Here is a 26,074-nt window from a genome sequence, read left to right on the forward strand (position 1 = left end):
GACAAAATAAGATGTTTGTCCATGTTCTTACAAACCATTACAAATGATTGTTAAAAAAATAAATCTGTTTTATGATGTGGCAACATGGTTAAGGTTTGGTTAGGTTTAGAGAAAGATGATGGTTAGGGTTCTCTGTAGACAAACATAAAACCTTACCAGCAGCAACCAGTCAAGTTAACAGTTTTTATCATTTAGGACGCAAAGTCTGGACTAAAACATTACTTTGGTGTCCAGCAGTAATGTGTTTTCACCCAGAGCAGTAATGACTCCTGGTTCTGCATTTCTTCCTGTCTGTCTGTACAGTCCCTGCTCCGTTGTTTGTGTGTGTGTGTGTGTGTGTGTGTGTGTGTGTGTTTGCATGGCCAAGCACTGGACGCAGCTGTGAGAGCATCATAACTGATTTGCGATGTAATCGAGCCGTGTGATTGATGCAAATGGAGATATCAGCACCCATGTTCACTACCACAGGTCACCTGTTCCTGCTGTAATATCATTAGACTGAGCGGACACTTCTGGGAGGTGTGTGTGTGTGTGTGTGTGTGTGTGTGTATATATATATATATATATATGTGGGTTGTTAGAGAGAAACAACTAGACAGCAGAACTCACCTGTGTGAAGGTGAAATGTGTTGTATTTCACTGCCCTCACTCCAGTTATTCCACAGCGGCAGCACCGTGAGCGTGTGTGTGTCCTCTCCTCATCTGCAAGGTGCCCGGCTGTGTAGAGGTGTGACTTGATTTCTGAAAATGAAACCGACACTCCTGTCTGTTACTATTACAAATAAACAAAGTCAAAATCAACTATTCAATTCAACAGCTGACAGATACAGTAGAGAGAGAAAGTGTGTGTGTGTAAAATATGTTTACATTGAGCGCTCCCATACCTAGGTGACTAGTTATGTTTTTCCTTTGACTGGTGCTCCCTGCCATTAATGAATAAACTCATCCACAAGTGAGAGTAGATTGTGAAAGTACTCTACAGACTTTGCTTTGTTCATGGTTTCTGGCTTTGACCTGAGAGTTTGTCATATTCAAGAATAGGCAGAAACACGTCCGCCAAGGTGGAAGCATAATCCTGTAATAGAAAATGGTATGAAAGTATTACTGTACTGTTTGTACAATAATGAGTCAGGTTCCTCCTTTAGGTGGCCAGTGAGAGAGTTAGGATAAGAGTTATGATCGTTTATGTCAAATATACGATGCCCACAACAAGAATTTAGCACTCAGTAACAGAGTAAACAATATGGAATATTTAAAAACTATTTTTAGACAAACATTTCTTATTTGGTTGAGGTAAAATTACTACTACATACTAGTAGTTGTCTGTACACCTCATGGTTCAGGAGTTATGAGTCAAATTGATAAAGATATAGTTCAACATTTACGCTTATTTAGATAAGAAGATCGATACCACTCTTATGTTTTATGTACTTTAAATATGAAGCTACCTCCAAGAGATGATTATCTTAGGTTAGCAAGAGTGGAAACGGGGAATAAGCTACCCTTGTTCTGTTCAAAGGCAACAAAATCTATGAGTAAAAATAAGACTCCAGGAAGTCAAAATGAATGACAAAAAAGAAAGCAATTAGGACAATTTGTGAATATATGATGGTGATGACATTAATGAACATGAAGTAATATGTGTACTGTATAGAAAACATAACATTAACTCAATCAGGTTTGGTTGTATTTGTTGTGATGTTAATCGATCACTATAATTCATTCACATAATTTCTAAACCTTGTTTTATTTGAGCATCAGTAAATGCATTTGTCACTAATATTGAGACTTATTTCTCTCCACATACTGTATAAATTTCCACCAAAGTTTCTGAGATATTCTGCTAATTAACAGCAAAAGGAACAGAAATCATAACCTCATGACCTCGGCAGTCTGTCTAGTTGTTAGTCTGATCTTGTATCAATAATAACAATCATTAGAATTCTGAGATTATCAACTGAAATTCTGGTCTTCTCTCTAACTGGCTGCATCTCTCTACTCGTCTGCAGGTGGTGGCTGAGGACAGTTACTTAAACGAGGTGCAGAACTCAGGTGAGTGGGAGGTGAAACTGAACACAGCACACTCATCCTGTCTGGACTCTTACCTATAAATCATAAAAAAAATCTATAAATCCGGCCTCTCCTCCTACACCATCTCTTCCTTTCTGTTCTGTCTGTTTTTTCCTTCCAGTTTAACCCACATTCTGACTCAGACACTTATGAAACCCCTCTGTTGACGCCTCTTCTCCTCTTTTATTTATCCACCTGCCTCAGCCCTGCTCCCACACTCTGTCTTACCTCTCCTCTTCCCCCTGGCCTGCACCCCTCTGCATTTCATTTCCCTTTATCCTCTTCTTTCTCTACATCCCTGAGAGGAGTGGAGGCCATGTTGGGGGGTGGGGCGAGGAACTCCTCCTTGTCAGGCTCATTTCCAGAGCTGAAATATCTGTGCTTTAACAGCCGTGCATTGACAATGACATGCATTAAAAACATACCTCGCACCTATCTGCAAAAACCAGCTAAACCAGCTAGATAACGTGGAAACCTCCTCAAGGCTCTCTAAAAAAAAAAAAGTATGAGAATTCAGATAATGGTGCATAAGATGCTTGTCTGTTCCGTCCAGCTCTCCTTTGTCAACATTGTATCTTAAACCGGTTAAACAGTGGAAAACAGAGAGGCCATTTTCCCATATTCCACATTTAATATAATGTGTGTTTTGTGTAGATGATGTCGTTTCCACACATCACCCACCCCCCATACAGCAAGCCTCCGAGTGTGAACCGTGTCAAATACTCATTGTGGCTGGGAAATGGATTATGGGTAGCAGGGAGACTGAGTGTTCCCATGGCGATGGGCAGAGTACCGTTGTCGTGGCAATGAGGATGGTGTTAGCAGCGAGTGGTGTGTGTGTGTGTGTGTGTGTACGCTGCGAGTGTTGAGATGAATACAAGAACATGAATGAGGAATACGCGACGAGGTAGGAAGTGAAATTGATAACCTCAAAACATAAAGAGACAATTTATGATGTCTTGCTTTTACTGAAGATGGAAATGAGAGAGTGAAAATGTTGCCTGGTTTCGTTATGTAATGCTTTTTTACTTTATTAAAATTTAATCAAGCTTTTAAAGTTTTATTACCATTACACAGACCGTAAACAGGTTTAAAAATAGTTTAATTACAGCAACACATAGATATTGTGTTATCATTAAAAAAACATCAACGTAAGAACTCACATGTCCGGTAGGAAGAGCCCAGGTGTTAATAATTAATAAAATGAATGGCGGAGAGTCCCAGTGCGTCATGACAGTGAGGAATACCAGGACCCTGAAACTGAAGCAGCTAAATGGAATTCAGCCATCATTTAGTTAGTATTTACACCTGTGCTTTCCCTATAAAATGTCTTCTGTGAGAACGATGAATTGATGAGCTACAACATGGCCAACACTGGACCCTTACAGACTTAATGTCAACAACATAAGTGCCTCAATATAGGAGCTCGAAACGCTCTCTGAGGACTACAGTAGCACTTTATGAAATCACAAAGACCGTTAATTAGAAAGATTTCAGACAGAAAATCAACAGTAAATTAAGTATGTAGTATCAAATCAAGTATTTTGATTTGATTAATTATTTGAGACAGTTTTCAAGCAAAACTGTCAGACATTTGCTTATTCCAGCTGCTCTAATGTGAGGTTTTGATATGATAGATTTTCAACTGCTGCTCGGACAACTTTCTTCTGACACTTTATAGACAAAACGATAATTGAGCTAGAAAATTAAAGGCATTATGTGTATTTATAAAAAGAGAAAAAGTATTTTTTTACAGTGGGCAAATTGCACTGTTATTGTCATTTAGACATTTGCATTGTGGGTTATTCCCTTTTGCAAAATATGCATTGTTGCAGACTTACGGAACGTGTGCATACAGAACCAGAGCGCCCTCTTACACGAGCCCTCAGGTCATAGTCTGGAATGGTGGACATTGGAACTGGATCAGTATCTCTGTTATGTTCTCCAGAGTTTTGCCTCTTGTGGTTTCTTTTGCCAAAACAACCACTAGTTGCCCAATATGTGTTTCTGTATTCTGGGTTCGCCTTTCCACATGTGTGTATAGATAGACTACTAACTCATTTGTGTTCTTTTTGTGTCAAGACGTCCAATGAAGGCAAGATACATGTTGGTGTATGTAGAGTCTTTTATCCACTCCTACATTAGGCCAATACGGTGGGATCAGGGGAGAACTTGTTTGGATGTGTGTTCTGCGTGCCAATAATCAATGTCCACAATTTGTCTGCATTTCGGTGCTGTGACCCATTTATTTTCCTTAACGGCCTGCTAACCGTCACACAAGCATTACACTCCATTTCATTTCATTTCTGGTTTAGTTCCATTCATTTTCCTTGTCAAACAAATCAAACACTTACACGACAAACACGGTAAAAAGCTGTCTGCTTTCCCCGTTTTCCACACACCTGTGTACCTGTGGATGATTACCTTCAAGTATTTTCCTGCAACCACACCAAACATAAACAACACATCACTTAATCAACTAGTGATAATCTGCACATTTTGCAGTTGTATTGTTGTAATGTCTATAACAATTTCTCCTTTTATGCATTTACATCTCCTGCACCTGATTAATTAATTAATGCATGTTATATTTACTCTTCTGTTGTTGTTTTTTTGGATAAAATTGTTCCATGCAATCAAACACATCAGTTGCATTTTAGTAAATATCACGGAATATCACAAATCACTGAGTATCTGAAACTTCTATTCACATTGTACGACTGACGGGAACGATTATCATCGGCCCCAAGTTTGAACCAAATTCATTATCACAAGGATTAAAGAACGGATGCAGTTTCTCAGTAAAGACACACTCAGTAAACGAGTAAATGAGTGTTGCGGTCTGGACGTCATAGAAAGAAACTTGCCCTCCGTCATAATCCACAAACACACCGACCCGCTCCACTTTGCCCAAGGCTACCGGCACTTTAGGAGAGCAGAAGGTTACAAACTTATCCTTTAGGAACATGATGGCCCAGAGTCCACAGTGAGGACTCCTAACAAGCTTCCCCCTCCTTTGGATCGACGCCGTGGCCACGCCCAGATTCCACTCAGTCTTTCCACCCACAAACACCTCAAAGTAAAACCTACGTGACGAGAAGCCTCTCTGTCCCAGAACTGCAAAATATTGTGTAAACTTATTTGGGTTCTGGTTTACCCACAAACAGGAATCATTGCCGTACATCACCTGTTTCCTGTCATTAGATAAGATCAGCAGAGAGTGAGCTGTGTCAGGATCGAGCACAATGTCCGCCTCATACTGCTGCACATATCTCAGCGTAGCATCGTTTGACACATCTGTGCCGTCAGGGAACTGCTGTATTTCTGTGGTCATTTTATTCAGCAACATTCGCAGTTGAGACATTGATTTGTTCAAAGTTTTCCGTATGTGGTGTATCTCCACTTGTCTGTTAAAACTGAATGTGGACAAGTCCATTGTGTGTGGTAGGATGGATGAGTTTGGGAAGCTCTGGAGGAAACAAAGCCGGTCTTCAGTCGGTTTCAGCTCCCTCAGCTTCATGGTTGTCCTCTGCAGCTCGGTGATCTCTCGCTCCATACTGCTAATAAACCCATCTGCTTGTTCTTCTGCTGCTTTTTGCTTCTCCTCGATCACCTTCGCAAGCTCCGTCTGACTCCTCCGGATTTCAGAGATCAGCGCCGTCAAGTCCTGCACGCTGTTTGCTATCACATCTTTGGTTTCTGTCTTGCTTTGTTTTACTGACTCCTTCATGGCTCGGACCTTCTGCAGTCTTTCCTGGATCATCTGCTGCACGCTGGCCTCAGTGTCCCCCAGCAGAGCCTTCTTCTCTTCATACGCTCGCTGCACAGGAACGACGTCATGGTTCACGTGGCGCAAACTGGCGCAGACGTCACACAGCAAAACCTCGTCTTTTCTACAGAACAAAGTCAGGAGTCTGGTGTGCTCCTTGCAGATCCTGTCCTCCAGGCTCGCCAAGGGTTCAACCAGTGTGTGTGTCTTCAGGCCCGCAGCTCTGTGATGAGGCTCTAGATGGACGTCACAGTAAGAAGTCAGACACTCCAGACAGGAATTGACAGCCTCTCGCCGGGTGTCGGTACAAATATCACACAGCACCGCAGCACCACAGCGAGCCTGATGTTGGTCTGTGCTCCAGATTTGAGCGTCTACTTGAAGCGTCATGAACTGCGATGCAAGTTCTGAGATGAAAGTGTTGACTTTAAGGTCCGGTCTCCTTTCGAAAGTTTCCTTACAGACGGGACACTGGCTGACTGGTAAGCCGTCCCAGTAGGACGTGATACAGGACATGCAGAAGTTGTGTCCACATGGAGTGGAAACTGGCCGAGTGAACACATCCAGGCAGATGGGACACAGAAACTGCTCCTCAGACAAGAGACTGTTGCTGGAGGCCATTTCTGGAGAAAAAAAAACTAATTAAATTCACAAAAAGACAAAACAAAGCTGAGATTCAAAGTTCATTCTTGACCTTGGAAATAATCTTACTACAAGGTCTTTTTAGTAGCTGTTGTGGAACATTCGGTCATATCACATAGAGTTTGCCCATTTGACATGGGATTGGCCTTTCTCACATCAGACATTTTGACTTGTCATAGTAGGAAAAGCACAGCTGAAATTGATAACCTTAACAATGGCTCAATTCCATCTAGTGTCCCAGTGAGCTATTCCAGTGAGTCAGCATGCACAATACCAGGGCCTCTCCTAAGTGGAATGCAGCCATCAGTAATGGTTTTGAATACACCTGTGCTTTTCCTGCTGTCTGCTGTGAAAAAGGTCTATTGAGGATGTTCAAATTTACATTTACTTTAAGGCATTTACACACAAGGCACGTTATATTTATTCATATTGTTTTTGTAATGAGTACATCAAACAGAATGCAAATAATACGCAGCGAAAAAGCGAAGCAATTCTTTTTCTGGAACAAGGTTGATTTTTCTTTGCTTTTGCACAGCGAATTAAGACATCAACCAATCACATTGTGCAGAATGGACATATTATACTATATTGTGGCCTAGGGTTATGAGTTGTACCTACTAATAATTATTATAAAACAAGCAAGTATATTTTTAATTTTCGTGTTTATTCCTCTCGCTCCCGGTGTGCAAAGGCCTTAAAGGTACTCTGTGGAGGTTTCTTTCTGAACAAAGAAAGTATCTGTTTAACGCTTTTCTGAAATGCTTTTAGATCTGGTACAATTGTTGATTAATTGATTCACCAAAAACTGTATCTGCAACTATTTTGACAATCGATTAATCATTAGCAAAAATGGCAAGAATTTACTGGCTCCACTTTCTCTTTAATGAATATCTGATAAACTGAAAATCTTTGGGTTTTCACTTCAACGTGAAAATGTCAGATTGGGCTTTGGGAAACTGTGATGGGAATTTTTAACATTCTAATATTTTATGGGCCAAATAATTGATTATTAATGAGATAAGTGGCAGATTAAATGAATGAAAACGATTGTTTGTTGCATTCTCAAATGCATTTCTTAACTCCAAGCCAATTTCCTTTGAAAAATGTGAAACGTGCATTGTTGACATCCATGTTTACTAGTTTGCAGTCATTTTCTTTGTTGCATTTGTGGGCACATTGCTACTTTGAATAAATGTATACACCTCCAAGATCAGGATGAGTCATCAAAAATATTTTAACAAAAAAAAAGGATTTTGATATTAGACTTTTAGTGCTTGCACATCCAAATAATTCTACTGTGCAGGTGCATTAGATGACAACATCATGAAACTAAGGGAAAAATCCCACACTCTGCTCTTGCTACAGCATATTTTGCATGAAGTTAGTTTTGCGAAATAAGGGGTGATGCTGTAGCAAGAGCAGAGTGCAGAGTTTTTCCTTTGTTTCATATTATAAAAATAGACAAAATGTTTTTACCTATATTTGTCATTTACCAAGAGAATTATTTTTAGTTCTTTAGATTAAAAGCTGAAGTTCAAAGTTCATTCTTGACTTTAAAAACAGCAGTTGAAAAGATCACCACAATACAAGACCAGCAGTAGGGGCAGGGGTGGGCTCAGCCCTCCCAAATGTGCATCTTGTCTACCCAGGCAAAAGTTAGGAAAATATGTTCATCCAAATCTTGTTGAAACACATCTGAGCTACAGTCCAGGGGTTTATAAATTAATTAATATACTATTGATGTGAGCAGGTGCCACATGCACATTAAAGAGATTACTTCCTCAAACAAAAGACACAATGAGGAGGAAGAATAAATCATACCTACAGTACATGTACAGCAGAGATATAAAAGAAGAAAAGTTGATCTACAGGAGAATAAATAGTGAGCCCATGGGTTCCTCCAAATCACATTTGGTTCTCCTGAAGTGTTTTGATCAGTTCTCTGGAAGCCACTTCTGCAAAAGTATAATAATGTGCTTGGCAGGACTTTGAGGAAGAAGTGTGGATCCAGAAAAACAAGTAGAACTCGAACACACACACACACACACACACACACACACACACACACACACACACACACACACACACACACACACACACACACAATATAGCTGAACACACACGCAAACACTTTATAGTACAATCAATCAATTTGTGTGTACTTTTCATTTATCATAAAATTACAAAACATAATTTGTAACTTTCTTCATGTACTGTTACTGGTTTCAAAACTGATGATACATAAGAGGGTTTATAAATGAATTAAAATGAATGAATGTATCAGTGACGTGAGCATGTGCCACATGCACATTTAAAGACTTTACTTTCATGCTCACGTCTTATGACTCAGCAGAAATAATATTAAATGAGAAAAGTTGATCTATAGGAAAATAAATATTTGAAAGCAATACAATGCCTGAGAGCCTTCCTGCATTGCATTCCATTATGTTTCTATATCTTGAATTGTCACCTGTGTTTACCTTTACATACTGTTAATAAAGACATTTTTGGTGCAGGACAATTCACCAGAATGCAGGAAATGAATGCTCAAAAATCTTTTGGGGGAGGAGCCCCCCCCCCACACCCCAACTTCATATGTGTCCCCACTATTGTTGAAACGAAACCTACCACATCAAAGGCTAGCTGTCATTTCAACTGGCAACCTTTGGGCTACTAGTCTGTCTCTCTAACCTCTGGGCTACCAACCGCCCAAATTGCCCACCACCCAGCCCACCCTAAAATAGCAGGTTAAATCCGGCCTTGCCACAAATAATGTCATGCAATTATCAGCGTGAAGAAGACGATGTGAAAGCTCCAGTAAAGGTAATAAATTAACCTTGTGGTGAGTTTTTTGTCAACTGCTGTAACAAAACTGAGAAATGAACTTTCAATCTCAACTTTTATTCTAACCAAAATTGACGGGAACACGGCAAACTCCATTGCTGGTGATCATATATGTAATATAAAAGTTAACTATTAATGGACCTTGTGATTAGCTTAAGAAAGAAGCATTTTTTTTAAAACAAATGGGCTCAAATAGCAGTTAGGATCAAACTATAACTACAGACAACATGGATTTCACTAAATGTGTTTCGCTCAGTAAAGACTACTTACGTCTGTCAGCGTTAGTCTGCAAGGAAGAAATAATGACGACCGAGATCCTGGTTGTTTCCCAGGTGAGAACTTCACTTTCAGTTTCTTTCTGTCTCATGTTTCTTAAAAGGACAGACACATTTTATTCTGTCTGTGACGTCAGAGGCTTTTTATGGAAGCAGAGAACGGCCGTGTTTGCAGTTTTTTTTTTATTCTCTCTGTTATCTCGAGATCAGAAGATCACAAGTTTTGTTATCGAGAAAAACGAGCTTTGTTACCTTGTGATAACGATAAAATTAACTCGTTATTACGAGAAAACTAAATATGTTTTCCTCTTATTACTTACACGAGTTCAAATGGCCCATCGAGCTGACTGTGATGGACTTGGTGAAGTTAGAGAAAGTATATCAAGCAAGTATCTGGTATATTAACCTTTTAATTTATCATATTTCACAGATTTTATCCTTGTGTTCAAGACATTTGTTTTTTTCCACAGCAGGCATTTTAACTTGTCATAGTAGGAAGAGTACAGGTGTTACTAACATTAATGTAGCGCATTCATTTAGAACAGTAAACAGTCAGTTTCACCGAACTCCTTTAGTAGGTGTCCTATATGTAAGGGTTAATGCCCGACGAGGTGTCCATTGTCAGGTATTAATGGACGACGGCGAGGCGTGAACCGTCCGACGCGCCTCCGCCGAAGTCCATTAATACCTGACAATGGACACCTCGAAGGGCATTAACCCGCTTATACCATGGTCACTTGCCATATAACATATTTTTAAAACATTAGTTCATATTTTAATTAGTTTTACAATCGAAATCTAAAGTTTATCCAAACAATAACTCCGTTTCCCTGGTTACGCCTGACGGTTTGACTAATACCTGGAACAATCATTCCCATCCATCAGGTTCTTATGCAATGCAAACGTTGTTCTCTCCACCAGGAATTAGGAAGAACCTTAGATACGACTTGCCTCCCTTAGCAACCGGAGTCCGCTCAGCTGATATAACCCTTCAGTTTAGCTACGAGCCAGAAAGCTAACGCTATGCTAGCAAGATCCAAAGTCAATAACAGTGTGTACAGTTGGCAATCAGTAAAAATAATTTGACAGTATGTTGAACAACAAGACAAGCTAGCTATCCAGCCATGTCATTGTCCCCAAAACAATATAACGACTTTTACGAAGAATTTGATCCGCGATGTGTAACGTTACTGTCGGTTGGAGCGGCGCAGCCTGAAGCAGCGAGCTGAACAGTGAACGGGATGTGAGATAAAGTTATTCGCTGTGAAACTGAGTCAGTCCAGATGGCCAGTATAACTTACTTCTTGCAGCCTGTGTGTTTTAGCGCCATCCTGTGGTGTTCAGAGGACGATTTGGAAATAATAAATCCACATTTCCTTTTTGATTTAATGTAGCGCATTCATATAGAACAGTAAACAGTCAGTTTCACCAGAACTCCTTTAGTAGGTTATATACTGTCTATGGTCCTACATCACTTTTTAATGGACACCCTGCAGCCAATCAGAATCGAGCATTCACCCAGACCATGGTATAAAAGCGGTTTAATGCCCGACGAGGTGTCCATTGTCAGATATTAAAGTGATGGTTCAACAACAGTAGAGAGCAGAAGCCAGCAGGCAAGTGTTATTTACATACACTTCTAATGTACTTACAAACTTTCCAATCCATCGTTTTATGAGTGCTTAAACTATTTGTACTAGTGTAGATGTTTGGTATCATTTCGGGCATTATTAGTGGGGTCATTTACGAGACACATCACTGGATCCATTAGCCCCTGCGCTAAGCTATTCAGCTGATAACACTACTCTACGCTAACTCTCCCAATGTTAGACCTAGGTGAAAAAAGCTTCTGGGGGGGTGTTTGGCTCGAGGTCATGGTGCAAAGGACCCTAGGGTGAAATTACTCCGAACCATCACTTTAACGAACTTCGCCCCGCCGTCGTCCATTAATACCTGACAATGGACACCTCGTCGGGCATTAACCCTCACTTAAAGCTCTTATGTTTTCCCTCTCCGCTTAACATTATCTTAAAAATAAATAATCAAGGTAATGAAGTGTAGAAATATTTTATTCATATATAAAGTCACCGTTTGGATTTGAAGCACATTGAGACACAATAGAGACAGAAATCAGCAAAGGAAGATGGTTTATCCCTTCAAATGCTTTACATATTTTATAATACTAAAAAGCTGCGTTACAAAAAAAGATTTTGTTTCGCAATCAATTCTAAGAGTTGCATTTTAGTAAATAACTCACAAATCACACTGTATGACTGACGGGAACGATTATCATCGGCCCCAAGTTTGAACCAAATTCATTATCACAAGGATTAAAGTACGGATGCAGTTTCTCAGTAAAGACACACTCAGTAAACGAGTAAATGAGTGTTGCGGTCTGGACGTCATAGAAAGAAACTTGCCCTCCTTCATAATCCACAAACACACCGACCCGCTCCACTTTGCCCAAGTGTACCGGCACGTTTGGAGACCTGAAGGTTTCAAACTTATCCTTTAGGAACCAGATGGCCCAGAGTCCGCAGTTTCGACTCCTGACAAGCGCCCGCCTCCTCTGGACCGTTGCCGTGGCCACGCCCAGACACCACTCAGTCTTTCCACCCACAAACACCTCAAAGTAAAACCTACGTGACGAGAAGCCTCTCTGTCCCAGAACTGCGAGATGTTCTGTAAACCTATTTGGGTTCTGGTTTACACACAAACAGGAATCATTGCCGTACATCACCTGTTTCCTGTCATTAGATAAGATCAGCAGAGAGTGAGCTGTGTCAGGATCGAGCACAATGTCCGCCTCATACTGCTGCACATATCTCAGCGTAGCATCGTTTGACACATCTGTGCCGTCAGGGAACTGCTGTATTTCTGTGGTCATTTTATTCAGCAACATTCGCAGTTGAGACATTGATTTGTTCAAAGTTTTCCGTATGTGGTGTATCTCCACTTGTCTGTTAAAACTGAATGTGGACAAGTCCATTGTGTGTGGTAGGATGGATGAGTTTGGGAAGCTCTGGAGGAAACAAAGCCGGTCTTCAGTCTGTTTCAGCTCCCTCAGCTTCATGGTTGTCCTCTGCAGCTCGGTGATCTCTCGCTCCATACTGCTAATAAACCCATCTGCTTGTTCTTCTGCTGCTTTTTGCTTCTCCTCGATCACCTTCGCAAGCTCCGTCTGACTCCTCCGATTTCACGAGATCAGCCGCCGTCAAGTCCTGCACGCTGTTTGCTATCACATCTTTGGTTTCTGTCTTGCTTTGTTTTACTGACTCCTTCATGGCTCGGACCTTCTGCAGTCTTTCCTGGATCATCTGCTGCACGCTGGCCTCAGTGTCCCCCAGCAGAGCCTTCTTCTCTTCATACGCTCGCTGCACAGGAACGACGTCATGGTTCACGTGGCGCAAACTGGCGCAGACGTCACACAGCAAAACCTCGTCTTTTCTACAGAACAAAGTCAGGAGTCTGGTGTGCTCCTTGCAGATCCTGTCCTCCAGGCTCGCCAAGGGTTCAACCAGTGTGTGTGTCTTCAGGCCCGCAGCTCTGTGATGAGGCTCTAGATGGACGTCACAGTAAGAAGTCAGACACTCCAGACAGGAATTGACAGCCTCTCGCCGGGTGTCGGTACAAATATCACACAGCACCGCAGCACCACAGCGAGCCTGATGTTGGTCTGTGCTCCAGATTTGAGCGTCTACTTGAAGCGTCATGAACTGCGATGCAAGTTCTGAGATGAAAGTGTTGACTTTAAGGTCCGGTCTCCTTTCGAAAGTTTCCTTACAGACGGGACACTGGCTGACTGGTAAGCCGTCCCAGTAGGACGTGATACAGGACATGCAGAAGTTGTGTCCACATGGAGTGGAAACTGGCCGAGTGAACACGTCCAGGCAGATGGGACACAGAAACTGCTCCTCAGACAAGAGACTGTTGCTGGAGGCCATTTCTGGAGGAAAAAAAAAAACATACAAAAATGATTAAATTAAGGCAGAAAACATTCTTGACCTTGGAAACAGCAATTGCAAAACAATTTATATTTATAAAAGGTCTATTTAGTAGCTGTGGAGTCTCGATCATATCACTTTTAGAGCAGTTTGAAGGCACCCTGTGGAGTGTTTTTTTTACAAAGTTTCTGTTTTCATTCAGTGTTTCTTTCCAATGCATTTAGAGCTGACATACATAGTTGATTAGTTAATATACTTTAATTATTTGCAACTATTTTGATAATAGATTAATCGTTAGCAAAAGCAGCAAGAAATAACAGGCTCGACTTTCTCTTTTGTGAATATCTGATATATTGAAATTGTGATGGAAATATGTAGCCTAACTATTTTCTCACATTTTATGTACCAAATGATTAATAATGAAGCAAGAAAATAGTTGACAGAATCGATAATTAAAATGAATTGTTAGTTGTAGCCCTAAATGCTACCTACCTAAAACATTTGCAAAGCTAATTTCTCTTGAAATAAAACGCCTGCATTGTTTACATGTGTAGTTTGCAGTCCGTTGTAGGCGCATTACTACATTTGTTGACTGAAATAGTGTGAGGACACAGGCTAGAACCTGGAAAATGTATTGTTATTGACTGCTCCCGTCCACGTCAGTTTGGTGATATTATTTAGCCTTTTCAGTGGTACAAAATAGTGATTTGTTTTTACTTTCCCTGTACAAGCTAATCAGCGGTCCGCGCTAGCTTGCTTCAAGCTACAAACACATTCGATTGGCATGAAAACATGTCCCAGAGAACGATCGACTCGGTACACATCTGTTATTAACCCCCTCGCTTCGTTTTGCGCCGGAATTGTCCTTTAAAAGCTGAAGTCCAAAGTTCAAAAATGGCAGTTGTAAAGATCACCACATTTCATGGAATTATTTCCATAAAGACAACGTGAAAGTTTCAGAATCGCTAATAAATGGAGCTAAGCTTGTTAGTTTAACTACGTCTGTTTTTGTCAACTGATGTTTCCAAAGTGAAGAATCAACTTTCAATCTGACAACTGGGCAAACCCAATCTGCTGATGAAGACTATGAAAACTAACTATAGCTAAGGATACAGGCTAATTAGATTTCACCAACTACAACACATTTTCCTGTGCTTCAGAAAGCTAGCCTGGTCCTGCCAGACTCTCGAAGCAGCACTTCTCACTATGCTGTGCTCAACATAACTGCTCAAATAGCAGCGAGTGAGATTAAACTACAAACTACACACGCCATAGATTTAACTTCTTATGTGTTAAAGTTGGGTTTAGTAAAGACTTACTTACGTCTGTTAGTGTTGGTCTGCAAAGAATAAATAATCGACGAAGATCCTGGTTGTTTGGTTGTTTCCAAGTTGTTCCCTCACTTTCAGTTTCTTCCTGTGTCATGCTTCTTAAAGTGACAGGCACTTTTGTTTTGTCTGTGAAGTCAGGGGCTTTTTGAGGTTTGGACATGATTGAGGTTTGTATTTTGGGTCCAATGTCTGAGTGTGTTCTGTATTATTTATTGTTTGAGGATAGATTTCTGTTTTAGTTCAGTACACGTCTGCCTGATTGATTTCCTGTTCCTCAGACTCTCATTGCTTCCCCCTTCTGCTCTCCCTCTTATCTTCCTCCAAATTGGACCCTGTGTGTGTGTGTGTTTTTCTGTGTGTACTGTACTGTAGTGTGTGTTCTTTCTCAGACACTATGCAGCAAATCTTTGAGTGTGTATGTGTTGGCGTGCAAGGTGGGCATGAGGGTTGCACTGCGTAGATAATGTTCCAGGACGGCCAAGCTGTGTGTGTCGGAGAGATAAGACTGTTGCTGGTTACTGAAGCACCTCTGCCATTAATCAAAGTTTAGTAGCCGCTTGGCCTAAAAAACCCTTCAAGCTTCAGCGTGTGCAGAGAAAGACTGAAATCCTTCAGAGAAAGTAGCAACACCACAGGGGAAAAATACTCCATTACAAGTAAAAATGGACATTCACTGTTTTGGGGGATCAGTTGATGAAGGAAAGGAAGGAAACAAGGAAATACAGAAACAAATAAATGAAGGAAGGGTATAAGAATAGCTGGAGGAAAGATAGAAGCAACGAGAAAGACAGAGAGAAAGAGAAAACAAGATAAACTAAGTTAGTAAGACATTTTTTTGTTGATGTTTTCAATGATCTCAAAAACTATTGGATAGATTGTCATTCAATTTTGTGCAAACATTTTAGTGTTCCAAGAGGATGAATCCTAATAACTTTAGCGATTCTCAGATTTTTCCTCTAATGCTGTCAGCAGGTATTTTTGTCTTTTATTGAAATATCTCAACAACTAAGTACGATGGATCGATATGAAATCTGGTGCATCATTTACATAATAAAAATGTCCTATAAACAACACAGAGGTTGTCCAGCTAATCGGCCATCCTCGTTCTATAAATCTAGTCGAAACTACCTCTGAGACTGAGACCATTAGTACGTCTGGTGCCTTCATGTGTACCACGCCGCTTGTTAAATTCTGCAATATAATTCTTTTTCATTAATGCCTGATGTAAATTTTTATTAGGCCGCAGTATATATATATAACCTGCTCTATATTTTGTGGCCTAATTTTGATTCACTTTGAAGTCAGCAGTTTTCCTTTCAGTCTGTCTAAGCTTCACTCACACATTTCTCCTTCTCAGAGAAGATTACAGAAAAGGGTCTGATCACCACCATGTTAAGTAAGGGGCTGGGTTAAGGTTATGGATATTTCACCAGTTCAGCATGGATCAGCAGGGGTAAAATGCATTAGGCAGAATCATGCTGTGGCAGTGGCGGCATATGAGAATCATCCATATAAGCCTTTATGCTCAGATAAAATACAGACATGGGGATAATGTGACTTGAATAAAGAGCAATTCCACTCATCTTTACTCTCACTTCTACCAAACTTTCCCTCCCTTTATTCACATTGTCCTCTCTGACCCAAATCCTCCTCCTTTCATCCAAAACATCTTCTTCTTCCATCTTCCTCCACATTTACTCACTCTCTCCTCCCCTCCTTCTCTGTGTGCAGTGCCTCTGTCCTGCTCTGAGGGATTCACAGAGTTGGGATACTACAACGGCACCGTGTCTCAGACGGACTCTGGCGCCCCCTGTCTAAAGTGGACCGAGTTTCCAGACTACGTCATGCAGTACCCGGGCCGAGGGCTGGGTGACCACAGCTACTGCAGGAACCCAGACCGAGAGTCCAACCCTTGGTGTTTCTTCAGACAAAACTCTGGAGCCATTGGATGGGCCTACTGCGACTGCCACCAGGGTACGACCACAGATCACCACGATTTGACTGATACTTTACAATTTAGAATGAAACACACAGATAAACAACACAAGGCATTATTAAAGAACTGTAAAATATAGAAAACATGCAGTAGTTCTTATTCAATAAATGTAATGCTCCTCCACCAACTAAACCAATTTAATTTCTTTCAACCATTTCCAAAATCAGAGAAATTAGTCATAACAGCATAACACAGGAAGAACAAACGATTATTATTATTATCATTTATCAATCTGTTGAGGCCCCTCCCAAGGGGCGTGCAATTAATATGTGGGTTCGAGATTAATAAAGGAATAAGAAGGAAAATATATTTCTGAAAAAAAAGGGTTTATTTTTTTCTAGTTGTTGTCTAGTGTTTGATTTTTTTCTTGTGAAATACTGTATAGTTTTACTTCTGCTCGCCTCTAAAAATAATTCAAATGATACACAGAGAGGGAAATCAGTCTTTGGTTCAACAGTCCACAACTTGAAGACATACTTTATGCATTTATCCTTTATTTAGCCAGGAAGGTTCCACAGAGTCCTTAACAAGACAGCAGCTCAAGTAGTTCCACATAAAAACAATTTCACGTTGGAATACATACAATACATAAAAGCAACACAATGAAAATAGTAAAAGAAGAGAAGCATTCAGACCATACCATATCCATAACACATTCCACCTAAATCAAGGATTATGTGAAACAGCAACATGTTTCCTTCAGAATAGTAGGAAGGGAAGGGAGAGAACTTCTAAGGTAATCATATTTTCGCAGACCATTCCAGGCCCAGGGTGCATAAAAAGAGAAATCAGTTTTACTAAGCACTGAGTGCACCCTGGGGACATTTAAAAGAGTTGGATTTGCAGGTTTAGTGCTATAGTAGCTGGTATGAAAGGATAAAAGGCTATACGATATAAGCAGGTAATTTACCTAACATTGTCTTGACAATAAAATGCAGAGAGGACCATCCTGCAGATGCATATAAAATGTGAATATGCAAATTCTGACCAAGTAGACATTGCTTTCTTCAAGGGATCACAGGCCAAAAAGATTCTGAATATGCTCATCACATTTCCCCTGAGTTCAATGTGACATCTGCAAATTGATTGCAGAAATCCAAAACCCAATTACATTAAATTTACAATGATACAAAACAGCGAATGTTTAGCCTTTATGCTTGATGACTAACTTATCTAACTAACTAATCAAAATGTATTATTAACAATGAATTAAATGGCTATGTGCAATGTGAGAGGGGTTGTTCATAGTGACAAACCCACAGAGAATTATCACCCCACTCTGCAGTTCACCTCTACACAGTGTTAGTGTATTTTGGTTTTCTGGCCCAAACCAATCTTGTTCCCAGCAGCCGCAGGCAACAACTTAAAAACCCCACTGTACACTTCCTGCTTAGCACCAAATGGCAGACAGACAAAGTTAGCGACTAGCTAGCTAAATGGTGAAGCTTTTAGCAGCTAGAGAGACAGATATTTCTGGTGGAGACCAAAACACGGCTAAAAGAGAGTGAATATTGGTCCCCTCACTTCAAATGAATGTTAATGCTTCTCACTGTCAGCTGGATGTGTAAATAGACAACTGCTACTTGCTTATTATATATACTATATATTAAAAAAAAATAAATGAATGCAGTGTAAAGCAATTAATACATTATCAAATTGTGATACAGGTTTCTACTGCGTCACTCTGTAAACAAACATGTGACGACTAGTGAGTTATTGTACGGTGCTTGTTTTTTTTTAGGTGCAGCACGTCTGGTGGGCAGCTCGTCCTCTGGAAGTGGCCGTGTTGAGGTCTACCTGAACAGCCAGTGGGGGGCGGTGTGCGACTCTCACTGGTCAGACAGAGACGCCAGTGTGATCTGCAGGCAGCTGGGCCTGGGGTAAGAGAAAACAAAAAGTCCTTATTCAGTATTAATGTTTCACAGCTGTGATGCATTTGCTTTTATTCTTCTGTTAACAGGGACATTGGCACGGCATTGCAACACTCGCAGTTTGGCTCCGGCTCCGGCCTCTTCCACTACGAGCGTCTGGGTTGCCGCGGTGACGAGAACACTCTGAGTAAGTGCCGGAGCAGGACGTTCGTCACCGGTGACTGTAGCCATGGAAACGAGGCCGCAGTGTTGTGTGCGCCACCGGAAGGTCAGTGTGACTTCCACAGTGTCATGGCAACCAGACCCGAATATTTCCCCCTCACACCTGAGAGACACAGAGAGATGTATCTTTATTTTTGATAACAGATTTATTGAGAATGATTTGTTTTTCTTTCATAGTACACCGTTTAGTAATATTTTATACATTCCTACTTTGTTGAAATTGAAAGAAATAAAGAATTTGAGGGAAAAGGATGCTGTTTGACCTACATAGCTATATTTCTACCACCTTCTCTCAGGCAATGGCTCTCCGCTGCGATTGGTCGGAGGCGAGGAAGACTTTGAAGGTCGAGTGGAGGTGTTTCACGCAGGAAGGTGGGGGTCCGTCTGCGACGACCAGTGGGACGACAGAGATGCAGAGGTGGTGTGCAGACAGTTGGGTTTCGGGTACGTACGTCAGGGATTTTTCGCATCCAGTTAACATATGTGTGGGAACATTTAGACCCTTTCCCAAACATATCCCTGCCTAGCAGCCCTTAACTACCGGGTTTACATATTACATCACATTTGAAGCTGTGGAGGGTACTCTGCATTAACGGATATAGCTGGTGTCATTCTGTCAAATCCCATTAAAGACCAAAGCCAACAATGTGCTACCGAAGTCACATATACACATATACACTCAAAGATATATATATATATATATATATATATATTCCGTTCTGTATTCCGTACAGATGTGTTGCCCTTTTGATGTATACCCTCCTGTTTTTACCTCTTATGAGTTTCTCCTAATGTCAGCGATTGATTTTTTACATATAGTAATTTTCTAAAACAGCTGGCCACTGTGTTTTTAGTAAATGTTACTCAAACAGGAGTACATGTAAATAGAGCATTTGTTGGGGACTATTTTCACACGTGGATTAATACACATTTGGTGCTCTAGTGAAAATTCACGGCAGCAGGACGATGTAGGCCTATGTGGGCTCGACTCAAAATAAACTGCAGTGCCCGTGTTCATCGTGATGAAGGAACATGTCACGCAGTGCAACAGTGGGATCATTTAAGTGTTTTTAATAGTTTCTGGACAACAAGGGATTTGACTACACAAATAATACTTGTTAGTAGGAAAAACAGCCTTAATCGTTTAATGGGGGATATAAATAAACATGTAAAACTACAGAACACAAATGTCACAATGTATACTGTCCCCAAAATGAGCATGTGCTGTTAGATGGTTGCTAATTGAAGCCTGTGTTTACTTTAACTGAATCAGATGGCCTAGAGAAACTTACATTTGTAGGATGTCTCCTCCTTAACTTCATTTTAATTTAGAGGTAGTGAAATTCATGAAGTCAGCTAGTGCTGAATTGCTGTGTGAGGGTTTTGTTGTCCACTTTTATTCTTGCCTTGCTGGTTTGGGAAAACCTCCTTGTTCACACTCAATTACTGGTGGAGGGCAAAGGGCAAGAGAGTAGGGGCCAGATGTATGCTACCTTGTGCTATCCCTACTTTGGCTCATTTTGAGTGATATAAATGGGACACCTTGCAGTTTGGGTATTTTCACTAGATAAAGAGAAGCTTTCAAGAGCTGCTGCTCTCTTTAAAAGACTAATACGAAATCAAAATTTCACTTAGTCAAACATGTAAGACAAATCCCTGGTAAGCACGTCCAGGTAGCTTGTGTTTGTGTAGAAGCAGGTAGATTGTGTTTGAATCTGGGCAGGTGTCTCCCTCCTCACACTCGAGTATCCCCTGCCAGAGGAGGTGTAACATTCCAGACAACTTTGAGTATCAAATGAAAGATGAAGCTGTAGCTGTGACGGGAAATGACTCCCTTCATGTTCAACATTAGGTTGCATCTCCTCTGCCACAGTGGGACATCTCACCATCTGTGTTTGTGCTCATGAATAATAGATGTTCAGATGCTGATTCACAGGTTCTCAGACAGCTGCACTCTGTTTTGACACTTAAAGACAAAATGAAGTGATTTGATTTCCCACCTTGATAGTTTTTTTTCTGCATTAGGTATGTGTGTCAAAAATATTTACACTCTTTTCATGTTCTCATATTTTTGCCAAACTGAGATCCAAACCTACTCATACTGTATATTGTTCTACTAGTTACTACACAAGCTAACAGTCAAATGTGGGTTATATGATGGGTGGAGATTTTAATTTTAAAAACACAAAAAAATGATTTTGACACATATTAAGGAGAAGCAAACAATTAACCACATGAACACAGGATTAGAACCTAGGAAATGTATTTATTTTATTTCACTGTATCTTTAAATTCTCCAACAAATGTGATTTCTTTTTTACAGCAGCCAACCATTTATTATTATTTTTGTTTTTACAAATGCAACTTTACAGCATTCTATATGGCATGAGTAACAACACAGATTACAAATCAGTCTTTCCATCTCTTCTCTACTTTGTGTTTTCTGATCATTTTGCCCATTATTCTATTTTAAAAGCTCCTTATTTATAATAATAATAATAATGAATGAATGTGTTGGAAGGAGCGTGTGGTCTAGTACAGTATGGTTACATGGTACAGATTCTCATGAGTCATTTTATGTTTTATTTGCTTCAGTATGTTCATATTTTCAGCTTAAACATGAAACTGTACACTGGAGCAGAAATGCATGGACCCACACGAACACACACTTTTGTAGCATTTTAGCATCAATAAATAATCACCACATGAACATCCTTGTACGAGCCATTCATTATTTATGGATGATTTGGTTTATTTTAGATGTTTGCTTTATTTTGAGAGTGTGACGGATGGATTGCCATGAAACTTAATACAGATATTCATGTTCCCTTCAGGATGAAATGCAATAACTTTGATGAGCCTTTAACTTTTTATCTTGCGCCATCATCAGGTCAAAATCTTAAGAAAAAAATGTCTGTTGTCTGTTGTAGAGGTGTGGCGAAGGCCTGGTCGTGGGCCCACTTTGGTCAGGGTTCAGGCCCGATCCTGCTGGATGCTGTGAAGTGCACAGGAAACGAGCTCTTCCTGGATCAGTGTCCCCATGGTGACTGGGAGCAGCACAACTGTGACCACATGGAGGATGCTGGGGTCTCCTGCAGCCCTTATACAGGTACATGCACACATTGTACAATTAAGCGGGCTTCAGAAAGTACGTACGCTCGCACACACACGCGCGCAGGCATGCACACACACACAGATGCTACTGTACACACTGATAGGCTTCAAGCTGCTATTTATAGCCCCTGAACATCAATAAATCATTACTGCATGAAGCAGCAACATCCTCTTTGTGACAAGCAGAAACACGATTTATGGGAACTGAGGAGTTACTTATCTACTGGCATGAAATAACAATTACTATTCATCAAAGCAATATAAGATTAATAATTCATCTGAAAATGATACATTGGCATCTATAACATTTAATCTTGCCTCATGGTCACATCAAATGTTTTTTCATGTCAAGCGTATCTGCCTTTAATCACATTTAAGGACTTTATGACGGCCACAATATCAATACGATACTGTTTCAGATGGTGTGGTGCGTCTGGTTGGTGGAGACAGTCCATGGGAAGGTCGGGTTGAAGTTTTCCACAACGGCGACTGGGGGACGGTGTGTGACGACCACTGGGCCCAGCAGCATGCAGAGGTGGTCTGCAGACAGCTGGGCTACAGGTATGGAAACACCCAAAGAGATGTACACCGACTAAACACAAACTAATCCTTTTCCATTTGTTGGGAAATGATCTAATGACGTCAACAGAGGTTTTGTGAAGACTATTGTAATTGTTAATTTAAGAAGAAGAAAAAAAGTCCTAAAATGAGTCCCTAAATAAAATAAATTGAAATAAAAGCTTATAAAAACATTTCTTTGATACTATGAACATAATCTTTGGTGTGTTACTCATAACAATGTTTTTTTTTTATTTTGAGTATTTCGTTAACTTTACTTTCACATTCTGAATAAGGGAAAAAATCTTTGACTTGGTGTCCCCAGTACAAGACCTCTTCTCTTTCTTCAGGGGTCACGCTGAGCTCGTATCAGACGGGACGTTCGGCGAGGGCGTCGGCCTGATCCTCTTGGATGACGTCCACTGTGAGGGATCAGAGACCTCTCTTCTGGACTGTCCACACGGGATCTGGGGCCGGACTGACTGCTCCCACAGTGAGGATGTGGGTGTTCGCTGCAGGAGCCGACCCAATCAAGAAACCAATGAAGTGCCGGTTATCGCACCCTCCACAGGTAAGGGATGAGGACGAACAAGGCCGGCATGCATACTGTTTTGAAATGGGGTGCTAACTATTCTACAGTACTTCACCTGTTTATTGTATGAAGTCCTAAAACCTCCTTTATAATTTATCAGACCTTTTAGTCACACGCTATCTTCTTCAACCTTTAGGCCAGATATGGATTGCATGTATAGATATGAATTGACAATTTTTTACTAAAAAAAAGGGTCTCTTGAGTTGGATCTTTAAAAAAATGAATTTACAAAGTGTGGAGCTTTTAGTTTGATGTACATTTGCTTGTTGTAACAAGAGTGAGAACAAGGATTGGTGGAACTTCATTTACTTACAGTTACTATATATGTGCCACACTTTAAAAGTTACCAGAGGATTAACGTTGTGGCCCAACTCTAACTGTTCTTTAAAAGCAGCTTCAAAACCTAGTTGTTTTCTGCTGCCTTCTAATATTGTGTTTATTGCTTTTATTCTGTTATGACTTTATTTTCATGTTTTTATATCTGTTTCGCCTCCAAATCTGTCCACATGTTCACACTTTCTCTTATTCAATCTCTGTTAAGCACTTTGAAACTGCCTCTCTCTCTCTCTCTCTTTTTTTTATATATATATATATATATATATATATATATCAAAGTGCACTGCCTTGCTGTGCCACAATTAGAACTAGCCCCGACTTTGAGAGCACACCAGACTTTTGTGTGATAATTTGTGAGTTTTTATTAATTGGAAAGCAATTGTAGCAAGGAAGGAAGAAAGAAACCAGCAAAAACAATAGGATCATTGCACTGCACTGCAGAAGTTTGGTGACTGACTGTGCAACTGCAATTCATTTTGGACCAAAAGGGCAAGCTGTCCCTGCAGAGTGTTGGTCTAATGCCAGGCTGTGAGCTGTTTACTTTACTTTATTAAACTCTTGCGGGAATTCCATCAGACACCATTTAGGACAAAATTCAACCATACTGATAATGAACAAAAGATGCAAAAAAAAAAAATTCTATCTATGCAATCTATTTATCTATTAAAGACTTTTGTCTCCTTTTGTGGCACTGTATCTTTACCTCAGTGTGAACACACTGGTGTTTTTCTCTGTCCAAAGAGTTTAAATGCCACATGTTGACAGCAGAGAGAATAAAGAGGTTTTTACTGCACCTCCTGTAGACACGCAGTCCATTAGAATGAGAATAGAGGCTGAATAAAGAGGCACCAGGCTCCAGGATGACATTTAACACTGTCAGTGGACACAGAACTCGCTTTCAGTGAGTGACGACTGGACTATGTAGGTGCACCAACATGAATATGAATGAGGGTTGTGTATTTTTTTTCTTCCTTGTTAGGTCCCCTGGTGCGTCTTGTGGGTGGCAGCAGCAGAAAGGAGGGTCGAGTCGAGGTGTATCTCCATGGCGACTGGGGAAGTATTTGTGACTCAGGCTGGAACAACTTGAATGCAGCTGTGGTGTGCAGACAGCTTGGACACAGGTTAATATTGATATGCATGAAAGAGACAGTTTCTTACTTTTTTTTTATTACACAAAAAAATAATTTTTTCTCCCTCCTCAGTGGTGGCGCAATAGCAGCTGGAGGCTTCGGTCAGGGGAAAGGGCCCATACACCTGGACCAGGTGAGGTGCACAGGGAAGGAGGAGTTCTTGGGAGAGTGTCCCTCTCTGGGCCAGAGCATCCAGGGCTGCAGACGCAGGGTGGATGCAGGGGTGAAGTGTGACGTTACCCCGCAGGAGTCAACGGCACGGGCCAAGCCTCAAGAGCTGAGCTGTGGGCTGAGGAAGCTGGTGGAGGAGGAGAGCAAGAGGAGGAACCAGGGGGAGGAAAACATGCTCAGGTAGGATTTAGGACCTAATTTGGTAGTATATGTCCAAATCTGTGGCTTTTACCTGGAACTGACAATGAACCCTTATGAACACTGTACACCCAATACAAGAAATGAAAAGAAAAAACATACATACTGTACTCTGACTTATTTCGACATATTATACTATGACATTTTTATGACTTTTTTTGACATACTATACCATGACTTTTTTTTACATTAACTATTACCTTTTCATGACCTTTTTTTCGATATACTATACTATGACTTTTTCTAATGACTTTTTCTGTAACATGCTATACTATGACTTTTTAGTCAGTATAGTATGTTGGAAAAACAAACTGACTTTTTTCAACATACACTGACTTTTTTAATGACCTTTTTTACGACATACTATACTATGACTTTGTTTGAAAAAAATGTTGACATGCTATGCTATGACTTTTTCATCTCTTTCTTCGACATACTATACTATGACTTTTCTTCATCACTTTTTTGGACATACTATACTATTTATTTTTCATCACTTTTTTGGACATACTATACTATGACTTTTTAATCCCTTTCTTCGACATACTATACTGTGACTTTTTTATCACTTTTTTCAACATACTAGACTATGAATTTTTTTGACATAATTTACTGTGACTTTTTTTGACATACTATACCATGACTTTTTTCACATTAACTATGGCTTTTTTCATGACCTTTTTTCGAGATACTATACTATGACTTTTTTTGTCAGTATAGTATGTTGGTAAAACAAACATACACTGACTTTTTTAATGAACTTTTTTACGACATACTATACTATGACTTAGTTTGACATTTTTTTTGACATACTATACTATGACTTTTTCATCTCTTTCTTCGACATACTATACTATGACTTTTCTTTATCACTTTTTTGGACATACTATACTATGACTTTTTTGACTTATTTTGACGTACTATACCAGTTTTAGTGACTTTTTTGGCATCATTTTTTGAATTTTTTCAACATACTATATGACTTTTTCATCACTTTTTTGGACGTACTAT

At 40.2% G+C, this 26,074-nt stretch overlaps 2 protein-coding genes and 1 pseudogene across 2 annotated transcripts in view; 1 reads left to right on the forward strand and 2 right to left on the reverse strand.

Moving 5' to 3' along the window:
• The window catches only part of LOC120551201 (neurotrypsin-like), a 32,332-nt gene that overhangs the window by 1,884 nt on the left and 4,374 nt on the right, over positions 1-26,074 (forward strand). The window contains exons 2-11 of the mRNA XM_039788429.1: positions 2,010-2,052; positions 16,607-16,849; positions 18,613-18,751; positions 18,832-19,010; positions 19,261-19,408; positions 21,895-22,073; positions 22,498-22,639; positions 22,987-23,207; positions 24,544-24,685; positions 24,767-25,045. Of these exons, the coding sequence (XP_039644363.1) occupies positions 2,010-2,052; positions 16,607-16,849; positions 18,613-18,751; positions 18,832-19,010; positions 19,261-19,408; positions 21,895-22,073; positions 22,498-22,639; positions 22,987-23,207; positions 24,544-24,685; positions 24,767-25,045 (1,715 nt within the window). The remainder of the gene's footprint in view (positions 1-2,009; positions 2,053-16,606; positions 16,850-18,612; positions 18,752-18,831; positions 19,011-19,260; positions 19,409-21,894; positions 22,074-22,497; positions 22,640-22,986; positions 23,208-24,543; positions 24,686-24,766; positions 25,046-26,074) is intronic.
• On the reverse strand, positions 4,282-9,675 carry LOC120551210 (nuclear factor 7, ovary-like). Its single transcript, XM_039788461.1, has 2 exons — positions 9,596-9,675; positions 4,282-6,462 (listed from the first exon to the last, which is right to left on the reverse strand). Exon 2 carries the CDS (start codon positions 6,458-6,460, stop codon positions 4,778-4,780), a length of 1,683 nt encoding a protein of 560 aa, XP_039644395.1. The 5' UTR covers positions 6,461-6,462; positions 9,596-9,675; the 3' UTR covers positions 4,282-4,777.
• On the reverse strand, positions 11,652-15,206 carry LOC120551208 (annotated as a pseudogene).

Source organism: Perca fluviatilis, chromosome 21 (assembly GCF_010015445.1).
Source record: "Perca fluviatilis chromosome 21, GENO_Pfluv_1.0, whole genome shotgun sequence".
Classification (NCBI taxonomy): domain Eukaryota; kingdom Metazoa; phylum Chordata; class Actinopteri; order Perciformes; family Percidae; genus Perca; species Perca fluviatilis.